General features: G+C 39.5%; 1 protein-coding gene across 2 annotated transcripts in view; it reads right to left on the reverse strand.

Annotated features, from left to right (window-relative positions):
* Nucleotides 1-12082, reverse strand: part of SERINC5 (serine incorporator 5) — a 114485-nt gene that overhangs the window by 52474 nt on the left and 49929 nt on the right. For both annotated transcript variants that reach the window (XM_020998428.2, XM_020998427.2), the window contains one exon: nt 8399-8566. In XM_020998428.2, the coding sequence (XP_020854087.1) occupies nt 8399-8566 (168 nt within the window). The remainder of the gene's footprint in view (nt 1-8398; nt 8567-12082) is intronic.

A 12082-nucleotide genomic window follows, 5' to 3' on the forward strand; every position in this document is an offset into this window, starting at 1 on the left:
AGGGAACAAAGAGGGTAAATTTAAGCTGAGAAAGGTGAAAAGTGTCAGGAGCAGGATTTGAACTCCAATATTTGAGATTCCCAAGCCCAGCACAGTACATGAGTGATCAAATGTATGACAAATTCAAATATTTATATATTAAAATTCACAGGTCTTCATTTTTACTCTTTAATGACTCCTTCTCTTCTTGTCACATAACACATCTATAAAGAATGATACTACCTGTTATAGACTGTTAGGGGTCACAAGGTCCTGAGACCTATGCCTGTTTTAATTATTTATAGCCCTAGGCAAAAAGAAGCTTTCATTTGATGGGGAGGAAAAAAGAGGTCTTAGGAAGACAGTTTCTGACCATCCTTCCTCCCCCCTCTCCCCAAACAAAGCCACAGTACAAGCCAATTCAAAGCAGAGACCTCCTTAACATGTGACACACACAAAAAAAATAAAAAATAAATAAAAAAGACAAATTAGCTTCCCCAGCTCAGGACAATAACTATTGTTTCTTTTCCTCTATTTCCTGGCAAGCTTACTACTTACTGGACAGGAATCAAACCTCTCTGTCCTTGGTTCAGATTCAAAAAGGTTCTCAGCAGGATAGCATTTAGTTCACATTGGTGCATCTAGTACATAACTCATTCCCCACTGCTACTCTCCCAAGCACTCATTTCTGTAGGTCCAGAGTGCAGAGTAGGGAAGAGAGGGAAAAGAAGGGCATCCCTTGAGGGCAAAGGGGGGGGGATGAAGAGGTTAAAAGAAAGCCTTTCAAGTAGTCATTTCTTTATGGCAAACTATTGTTTTCCTACACACAGCATTATGTCTGAATGATATCTGGTAGACAGAGAAAGTTGTTTAGAAATCAGCTTTCTCACAATCAACCAGACTGGGAGGGAAGGAAGAGAGAAGGGATATTTCCCTTAGATGCCTGCCAACACACACACACACACACACACACACACACACACACACACACACTCTCTCTCTCTCTCTCTCTCTTCTAATGAGACTTTCCCCTTCATGTTCCGCCCCAGCTTTGATGCTCCCCAGCAAAGCACAAAATCCCCTTCTGCCCTTGGCAACTTGAACTTCAACATGTTTGTCACCTCTGAAGATACTCACTCTCTGAGTTCATTAAGAAAACTTTTGAAAAGCATCTAATATAGGAGAATAAAAGGAATCTTCAAAAATTGTTAGACAAAAGAACCCAATGAATTAGCAACTTTTTGCTAAAGCTGGTCCGGCTCTCACACTCACATAGAATGGCCTAAGAATGCCCATTTCCACTCAGGGGTTTCAACGTTCCCATTAACATCTACAGTTGCTGTATCTCAAGTACAAAATTCACTTAGCTCAGCAAGTATCTTCCATTCAAAATCAGAGTCAGACTTTCCATGTTTAGCAGGCAAATCTGATTTGCTTTGCACTGGGGCAGCTCCACAGCACACTGGATCAAAGGTGAATATTATTTGCCAATGACGAGTATAGTATGTTTGTTTCCAGGGCAAGCCCCATTTCCCATGGAAAGCCACCAAATATATAACTGAAGGTGACAATTTCATCCTTCCTTCTTCCTAACAATCAACCATAGCCTCTCCACAAAAAATCAAATCAACACAGGGGGATGGAGAAAGGGGTATTAGCTGGCTACAGAGGGCTGCTTTAGGACCAAGAGATGTTTAGAAAGAATGATGGTCTCACAAAATTCTGAAACTTTTTCTAGGAACCTGGACCACACTGATGAAAAGGAGCAGCAAGAAAGAAAATAGCTGTAAATCCGAGATATGTGCTTTCTAAAGTGCTATTTCTTGGACTCAGGTTTAGCTGTATCAATAATTAAACAAAATATATACTGCAAAATATGTGAAAAAAGCAATTTTCAAATATTAAAGTGCTATGCAAATATAAGTTATAATCATCTATCTTAATGATCATTTGACTCTTAATCACATGCTTTGTTAAGATATAATAAATGACATTTATTATAGGACATTTATTATTTATTATAGGATATTTATTATAGGACACTTTAAGGCTTATAAAGTACCTGGTATATGTGATATCCTTATGACATGTCTATGTCTCATCTCTTTGCTCTCACTAATCCTCCTAAGGGCAGGGAGCATGTTTTGTGCTTCTCTTTATCTCCCACAGCCAGATAACTGTTATGTGCTGTGGATAGTACTCAGCCATGTACCCTTTCACCTTTCACTATCAAAATAACTTCATTCCTAAAAGGAGATACCATGTGACAAAGAGAACCCGAAAGACAAAGGATGGCAAAGCCAGCAGGGATGACATGGGCTGTTCTCCCAAGAAGTTCACAAACTAAAGGGGACCAAAGGGGAGAAGAGAGGAAAAGGCACACAAATAACCACAACCCCAGAGGAAAGAGGCCACGTGCCAGCAATGATTTCAGGCAAAGTCAGGACTGGATGGAATAAAAAGAAAAAAAGGGATACAGATTAACAGATGGAAGAAAAGCACAAAGGAAATGATCAACTAAGCAACCAAAGTGCCTTATAAGCAAATTTACCATTTCTGAATTTTTTAAGATAATAAACACATGTTACTCATTAATGGCAGCTGGTGATGCAGTGAATAGAGCACCGAATGTGGAGTCAGGAGGTCTGAGTTCAAATCAGGCCTCAAACACTATACTTAGTTTTGTGACCCTGGACAAGCTGCTTAACCGCTGTTTGCCTCAGTTTCCTCATCTATAAAATGAGGATAATAACAGTACTTACCACCCAGGGTGGTTATTAGGCTATTATTTAGCACAGTGCCTAGTACATAGCAAACATTACATACATGTTTATTATTATTATTATTATTAGAATGAAAGGGGAAGGTATGGGTAGATACTGCAGTTCTCTGCAGTGCATGACTGTAAATTCAATTCAATTGAACAAACATTTATGAGGCACTGTGTTAAATTTTGCAATCTAATATGGGGGGTAGATGGACAGAGACCTGTGCACAAATAACTAATCAGAGAGCATGGGCAAAAAAGTGAAAAAATACAAATTGTTACTAAAAAATAGTAGCAGTTACCTGTAAAGCCATTTACCTATATCATGTTATTTGATAGAACACCTTTCTCTAAGAATCACACACCTATTTTTCATTCCCATTTTACAATGGAAGTCGTATGATTTGACTAGGATCAAACAGCTGGTATATGGAAGTATGAGGATTTGAACTCAGGACTTCTGATTCCAAATACAGAGCTCTTTCCAACACTGACTGTACTTGGAGTCAAAGAGATCCAGGTATACCAAGTTTTTACAAAAAATCCTAGAAGTGGAATTTCAGAATTCTGTGATTTTGGGTTCACCACATGTCCCCAGACCTTAATTTTCTTGTTTATAAAATTGGACTAGATTGAAGTCTGTGAACTTTTAATATTTTAATAACTGTACTTCGGTAGAGTTAGTTTCTCTTATAATCCTGTATATTCTATTTTATGCACTTAAAAACATTATTCTGAGGAGTCTACAGCTTTTACTAAACTGTCCAAGGGGCCCAGTGACTCCCAAAAGATGAAAAATCCCTGGATTAGAAGATCTCTCCTGTCCCTTCCACCTCTATGACTTCTTCACCAGGACATGCTCTAAACAAACCAAGCTCAAGACGGGGACAGGACTTATGTTGCTTACTCCTACACTCCAGAGGTCCACATGACTATAGACAGAGCTTGCATACAGTTAGCAGAACGGAAAGAATGCGGGTGTGGGTGTGAAAGAAGTTTTTCTTCCTAGCAATTACAAATCTCTAATTCTCATTCTTCCTTTCTCAGTCATAGTCCTAAATTTCCATAGGCCCTAGAAGGGGGTCAGGAGAAGCAGGGGGCTCACAGCCTAAGTCTCCACAAGGAGTTCTTTCACTGAACCACTGAGAGCCTTCCCATTCAGAAGGAACAGTGAGGACTGGCTGATGATGCTGATATGATGATGAGGAGGAGGAGGAGGAGGATGATGTCAGCTCCTGTTCTGCACTTGGAGAAAATGTCAATGAGAAAAAAGTGACTGTGAGACAAGTGGCAGGCTGGAAAATCTCCACAATACCCTAGAGTTGTTCCTCCAGGGAAAAGCTCAGGAAGGGGATGAAGGACCCTTAAGAATTTTAATAGTCACATTTACAATCAGTAAAAAAATATAAGAAAGTTCAGAAGTCTTCATTACTATCTCCTTTTCTTTTTAATGAGGTCTTCTTACTTTTAATTCTCTCAATCATACAAGCCTAGCCTCCAATCTATCCTGCAAATGGCTTCCAAAATTTGCTCCCTCCCTTTCCCTCTTAAGAATTTTAAATGGTTCCCAGAATTTTAAATGCCTACCAGAAAAAAGTCTGGCTCTATTTTCCATAGTCAATATGATTTCCTACTGGACAGTACAGTGGCCTTTGAATATTTCTGGAATGCTCTCATCTCCTTCAAAAATCTTACTTCTGATAAACTATCCCACCCACCCCAAACCCCCAACTAGTATTTTCTACTCTGAGATCACCTTTCATCTACTCTGTATATATCTCATACGTATTTAGCTGCTTACATGCCATCTCCCCCATTAGAAGGGGCTTCTTTAAAGGCCTTTTCCCTCCCTTTGCATCCCTAGAGCTCAGCACATAGAAAGCACTTAATAAATGGCTTGTGCATGAACTATCTCTGCCACCAACCCACACTAGGCAGAGCCTACTAGTTGCTGACTAATTACCATTCATATCTCAAAGCCTGGATGCAGAGATAATTAGAAAAAGTTCTGGTTTCTCAAGGTTAGGTCCGTGGCTTGGCCAAAGAGGAGAAGACATCAATGTTTCTAGGCATAAGTCTCAGGGCAAGTCAGAGCCCAGCTTGGTGGAAGTCAGCACTCCAAAGAAGGGGACAGAAGGTTCTCCTTTATATTTCCAGTATCTTTTTAATATATTTTTACTTTGTTAAATATTTTCCAATTCCATATTAAAAAATTTTTACAATCTTTTCTTTTCTCAACATTTTGAGTCCTAAATTCTCTCTTCCTCCTCCCTCCTTGAGAAGACAAGAAATTTAATATTGATTATTATTTTTACCTCCATAACAAAATCTCTGACATTTAAGTGTGTTGTTGAAATACATCTGTCATTAACAGCTATATTACTGAATCTAAAGGTGTGGCATATTTTTATCTTCTTCTGATTGCTTCTTTCTCCCAGACTGAAAGCTTTCCGAGGGGCCATGCCATAGATCTCTGGGGTGCCCAGGACAGTGCTGGAATACATTGAAGGCATTAAATCAACACTCCACTGAACTAAGTCAGCGCTCTAGGAGTTTCATATGAAGGTAGGAACACAGAAATCGGACCCCCTTAAGTAAACCAGCTGTCTGAGAAGTATCGTAGCAGAAGAGGACTCCGCCTTGTTAGTGTCATGGGAAAACACCCCATGGAGTCCACTGATAGGCACTGTTGCCAGAAGGCAAAACCAAGCTTTTTTAGACAAGTTAAGCACAGACCCAGAATTAATAAACTCTTGACCCTCATCAAAGAGTTCACAAGGCTTATATAGTTTTTAATTACATTAGAAAGGCAAATAATTTTTAATAATTTTAGTAATTATTAATTTTTTATCTTATACCTGTGCTAAAGGGAAAATAGATTCTTACCCATAACTCAACAAAAAGGAAAAACAAAGACAAACAGTTTGGCCTATAGAGATAAACAAAAAGGAATTACCTTTCAAAGCGAAGCCTCTAAGACTTACACTTCAAGGCTATATTTGGAGAGTTTACAAAGGGCTAATTGAGAGGAAAGAGTTGCATGCCAAAAGATAACTTCACAGCTAGAAGCTAGTAGCAGATTTATCAATAAACAAAGAAAAGATTTGTTGGGCATTTCGACTGTAAGAAGGTGACCATAAATAAGGCTTGTTGTTTTTAAGCCATTTTCCAGTCCTGTCCAACTCTTCTTGACCCCATTTGAGGTTTTCCTGACAAAGATACAGGAATCATCTGCCACTTCCTTCTCCAGCTCATTTACAGATGAGGAAACTAAGGCAAACAGTGTTAAAATGACTTGCCCAGGGGGGCAGCTAGGTGGCATAGTGGATAGAACACCGGCCCTGAAGTCAGGGGTACCTGAGTTCAAATCCGGCCTCAGACACCTAACACTTACTAGCTGTGTGACCCTGGGCAAGTCACTTAACCCCATTGCCTACCAAAAAAATAAATGAATAAGAAAAAAGAAAAAAGAAATTAAAAAAAAGAAAAAACAAACAAACAAATAAAGTGACTTGTCCAGGGTCACACAGCTAGTAAGTGGCCAAGGCTGGATTGAACTAAAGAAGATGAATCTTCCTGACTCCAGGTCTAGCACCACCTAGCCCCATAAGGTAGATGTCATAAATTCCCTTTTCCCTGTATGGTTCCTTATCTTTGATAAGAAAAGCCAGAGAATCTTACGTTAATTTTAACACACCATAAGAAGGGCTTCAATTGACTACGTGAACTTCCCAGCAAACCACCCTGGCTTCCTTTTAAGTCCTAACTAAAAATCCCACCTCCTACAGGAAGCCTTCCCCAACCTCTTAATCCCAGTGCCTTTCTTCAGTCACTTATTTCCTATTGATCCGGTCTTGCTTTGTATATAATTGTTTGCAAGTTGTTCTTCCTGTTAGACTGTAAGCTCTTTGAGGGCAGGGGCTGTGTGTGTGTTCTGACTCTTTTTGTAACCCCAGTGCTTAGCACAGTACCTGGCACACAGTAGGTACTTAATAAATGTTTACTGAAAAGTGGCAGCTCTGGACTCCAAACAGCAAAGACAGAACAAGAGGACTCAAAGACGTTTACAACATCAGGATCTTGTTTACTCTGTAAGTTCCTAACCCAAGTATTCAACATTAAATCATGGCAAGGGCACATACACATTAGAAGAGTACTAAGTCAAGCCAAAGGAGTGGGAAGAATGTGTATTACTTTATAGTACTTACATTACATACAACCACAATTAGAAAGTATTTGGTAATAAAGGCCCTTAAATCCTAGAAGTGAATTTAAGTTCACCTGAATGACTATGCAAGATTTTGATATTAGCAAAGTTTCCTAAGTGCTTGAAATGTGTCTGTTGTTTTCATAGTTTTAAGTACTCTCCCTGAAATCTTATCTATGCCATGCTTACTGTAGCCTTTTTTTCTAGGTAAAATGCAGTTATAAACTTGAGTCCAGTCCCCATTCCTATTCCTGAATTTCAAATTAACATGTTCACTACTGAAATACAGCCATACTGCAATGTGGAGAGAATCTGCTATTTGAGGCAAGGAGAATGACACCCAGAAATAGGTTCTCTAAGAGTCTGCAGCAGCATGCCTAGCTCTGCATTTACTGTTCTAGGGAACTGGAGCGGACCCCCCCTCCCCACCACCAGCAGCCTGGCCTCACCCAGATGGGTCAGAAAGACTACCAGGAACACCTTTCCACTAGTCCCAATAATTCTGCTATTCAACCATTTGTATTTTCACACCTCTCCTGAACACTGAATGCATCATATAAATAGATATTTACATGTGGCTGTGTGTGTGTGTGTGTGTACGTGTGCGTGTGTGTGTGTGTGTACGCAAGCACGCATGCGCAGAACTTTCTTTGAAGTGGATAATAAAAGGTTTTTTTCTTTCTTTTTTTTGGCCAAAACTGTGATCTCACCCACATAGGGAAGTTCCATCATAGAAACAGCCACCACAGGGGCAGCTAGGTGGTGCAGCAGATAGAGCTCCAGCCCTGGAGTCAGGAGGACCTGAGTTCAAATCAGGCCTTAGACACTTACTAATTGTGTCCCTGGGAAAATCACTTAACCCTGGTTGCCTCCAAAACAAAAACAAAACAAAATACCAAAACAAAACAACCAAAAAATAGTTTAAATGACTTGCCTAGGGTCAAAAAGTCAGTACTTGAACCATGGCCTTCCTGACTCCAGGGCCAACTCTCTATCCACTACAGAAGTATCATCTGCTTATAATGCTCCAATGAGCCAGAACCAGATTAAAATGTAATTGGGAGATATATAACAAAATAAATAAAAATACAATAGAAATAGATGATGTTAATATATAGGTTTCTAAGTCAACATTCGACCTGTAGGGAATCCTTATGTATTGTTTAGTGGCCCTATTGCCATCATCACCCTAATAACTGCTGACTGACTCTAATTCTAACCCTAAATTCATTTCTAACCTTAAATTTGTTTCTATCATGTCCATTCTACAGGTGAGGAAACTTGCCCTAGACTGAACAACTCAGGTAAGGAGGAAGAACCAGATATCCCAGGTCCCTGGACCAGAGATGCTTCCACCACATCATCTCAATGGACTTCTACAAAAGAATCTGTATATAGATAAGTCCAGGTTTGGTCTGAGCAAAGTTGCCATGATGCCAACTTACATGTTTCTTCATCTCTATGGCTACCGTTCTGGACATCATGATGCAGCAGATGAGAGAGATGAGGATGAAGTAGAGCGCGTACATAAAGCGGGTGCTCCTGGACTGCCGGATCCGGGGACAGCATTTGCAGCATAAGGCACACCCAGCATAGCCACAGCAGCATGCCAGCTGGAAAAGAAATGCACACACAAATGTTCTAATTATATCACCATGCACAGGAGCCCACAGCTACTGGGGACCCACAGCTTCTGATAGTGAATCTACTGATTCAACTTTTCATTCACATTACTGTAGTCATTGTGTAGTCAGAATACATCTCCAGTATTACGTTCAGATCTGGGTGCCACAGTTTAGGAAGGACATGAATAATCAAAGCATTTGCTAAACGTCTACTATGTACCAGGCACTGTGCTAAGTACTTTACAAATATTATTTTAAAAAAAGAAACAAATATTATTTTGTTTGATCCTCACAACAAACCGGGGGGGGGGGGTAGATGCTATTATTATCCCCATTTTGAAACTGAGGCTGACAGAGGTTAAGTGACTTATCTAGAGTCACAAAGCTAGTCTGAGGCCACATTTGAACTCAGTTCTTTACTCCAGGCCCAGAGTTCTATTCACTGTTCTAAGTCACTGCTTTTAATCAAGTCAAATAGTCAGTCAAGTCTGGCACTGAGCCTCATGCTGGGAATACATGTAAAGGCAAAAAGAAAGACAGCACCTACCCTCAAGGAGCTTACATTCTAATGAGGAAGACACAAAAAGAAGCTGAAGTTAGACCTGGGGGGTGGGGACTGCAGCCTATTGGGAAACAAAAAAATGGCTGGCCTCGACAGCTTTCTTAAATGGAGGCTCTTGAAGGAGTCACTCAATCTGAGGGAGGAGGTCTCAGGGGCCTTCAGAAGTGAGCTCCAGGGCTGAAAAGTTGAATGAGCTGCTTCAAGGGCTATTGTGTTCCTCCTCCCTGGAGGTCTTCAAGCAGAGGACAGAAGAGTACTTGTCAGGCATGTTATGTTATGTGGGGATGTTGTAGTGTGTTATAGCATATTACTATATATAGGTATAGATATAGATATAGATACAGATACAGACACAGATACAGATACAGATACAGATATAGATATAGATATAGATATAGATATAGTAGAGTGTGTTACAGTATGTTATAATGGGGATGCCTTTCATAGATGCTTTGGAATAGATGGATACTTAGGTTCTGGCTAACTCTCAAATCCTGTGATTTGGGGCACATGCATGGAATCAAACAGGGAAAACGACAAGAGCTGGGCGCCAGCAGAAAGTAAACGTTTACAATGAAGATGAGCTGCATAACGTCACTGGGCTGTAAGGTAATTAGGTAAAACTACCAGGAGGGACATAGGAGCAACAATTAGTTTACTAAGATTCCAGGAGGGAAGGTTGGATGCAGGTAATTTAGGAACATAATTTGGGGCACTTCCTGCACCACCGGGTTGGATATAATAGGAGAATTTAGGAAATCAGAGAATAAATAAGGATACTGTGTACCCAGGAACATGGTAGGAAAGAGGCCTAGGGACAGGAGAAGGAAACAAAAGGAACTAGGGAGAGAGAATGAAAAATAAGAATGAAAGGGCTGAGAATGGTGCAAAGAAGAATGGAGCTGAACCACATACAAAGATTACATGCTGGAAAGAGAAGGCATTTCATGATGTGGAGTCCAGCTTAATGGCCATTAAGCTGGAAGCAGATTTCTTTAAGAGGTAAGGATGACATCATCTTTCACCCACTGGGCCCAAGGCACTCCCCAGATTAGGTTAGCTGTTAATAAGTCAGGTAACATTTCACAAAGAACTGGAAACAAAGCCCAGACACCTCACTCTTCACAATGAGCTTGGTTCTTCTTCTTGGTGAAATAGCCTCTGGTAGATCTTAGGTGCTTTATTAACTCCTGAGAGGAAAAGTACAAAATAAAATCTCCATAGTCTTGGATGATGAGTATTCTGGTTAATCTTTTAGCAGCAAAATCTAGTGGCCCTACAGCCTGGGTTGTGGAAGGGCCTAGGGTTAGCAAGAGAGACCACTCCAGACAAAACTGTGAAGCAGGTCAACTTCATCTGTCAGCCTCCCACACGCCCCCCCCCCCCCCGCTCCTCTTTTCTTAGTGCCCTGCCCCTAAATCACTCCATAGATCTCTCCCAAGTGGCCATGCTGTATTCCATTTTTGATAATCCTTAAAATGTTCACTTAATAAACCTTAATTTACAGTATGAAAAAAATCCATTCCCTTTCCCCAAAGTAAATGTGAAAGAGAGGGATGTTAAAATGCTAAAATGTAAGCTGAGCTCTTAAGTCCAATGGAATTCAGAAGAGGAAACATCCCCGATGAAAAAATCGAAATTACTTTTGGTATATTTTCCCCTACTAGCTGGTGACAGTGAAAGTCATAACCTCTTTGAATCCCAATTTATTCATCTGTAAAATGGGAATATTACATGTACAAACCACCTCAAGAGTTACTGTAAGGATCAGACAAGACAACATATGTAAAAGGGACATGGTCTCTTTGGGAACTAGATTCCCTAAAAATTCATTGCCAAAACAAACCCAGGAACTATATGAAAAAAAAAATTATAAAAAAAAATTTTATACAAATAAAATCAGATTTAAATAAATGGAGAAATATTAATTGTTCATGGGTAGGCAGGGTCAATATAATAAAAATGACAATTTTACCTAAACTAATTTATATATTCAATGTCATCCAAATTAAATTACCAAAAAATTATTTTCCTGAATTAGAAAAAAGTAATAAAAAATTCATTTGGAAGCATGGTGGAGAAATGTACCAGTTGTTGAGTGACAAGTACTCCCAGTATGAGAAGTTTTTTTAAAAAAATCCCTAGACGGCTCTTGGGAGCCTTCAAGGCTCCAAACCAAAGTACAGATTCTAAGGACAAAGGCCTTAGATAAATAAGATACTCTGAAATCCATGAGGTCAGATTAAGTTTTACATGTCCCCCAGGTGTCTAGGCAGAGTGCTCTACACAAAATAGGTGCTTAATCACTGTTTGGGCTGAATATCAGCTAAAGGTAAAGCAGATGGCGTGTTCATAGAGTAATATCAGGCAGGAAGACCTTGAACTTCCACAGATTAAGCAGATCAAAGGTAAAAACGTAACCTGTGACTAGTTACATTTCCTTTTTATACAGAGTTTAAAGTTTAAAAGAACTGTCTCCACAAAAATTTTGGGATGAAGACAGTGCCAGTGTAATAATAATAATGATAACAATAATAATAGCAGCTAGTATTTTTACAGCTCTTAGAACTCAGCATTTTAAAAGTTGTTTGTCTTTACAATGTTAATGTTATTGTATAAATTGTTCTCCTAGTTCAGCTCACTTCATTTTGCATTGGTTTATGTAAGACTTCCCAAGTTTCTGAAACCAACCCTTTGGTTACAACAATAATAACAGCTAGCATTTACATAATACTTTAAGGTTTACAAAGTGCTTGATGAATATTATCTCATTCGATTCTCACAACAATCCCAGGGAGTAGGAAATAAGTAACATGGGAGTTATTATCCCCATGTTACAAATAAGGAAACTGAGGCATACAAAGGTTAAGTGACTTGAACCACATCAACAACTAAGTGTCTGAGGCCAAATTAAAGTCAGGTTTTCCTGACTCCAAGCCACC

Source organism: Phascolarctos cinereus, unplaced genomic scaffold, assembly GCF_003287225.1.
Source record: "Phascolarctos cinereus isolate Bilbo 61053 unplaced genomic scaffold, phaCin_HiC Scaffold_4;HRSCAF=312, whole genome shotgun sequence".
Classification (NCBI taxonomy): domain Eukaryota; kingdom Metazoa; phylum Chordata; class Mammalia; order Diprotodontia; family Phascolarctidae; genus Phascolarctos; species Phascolarctos cinereus.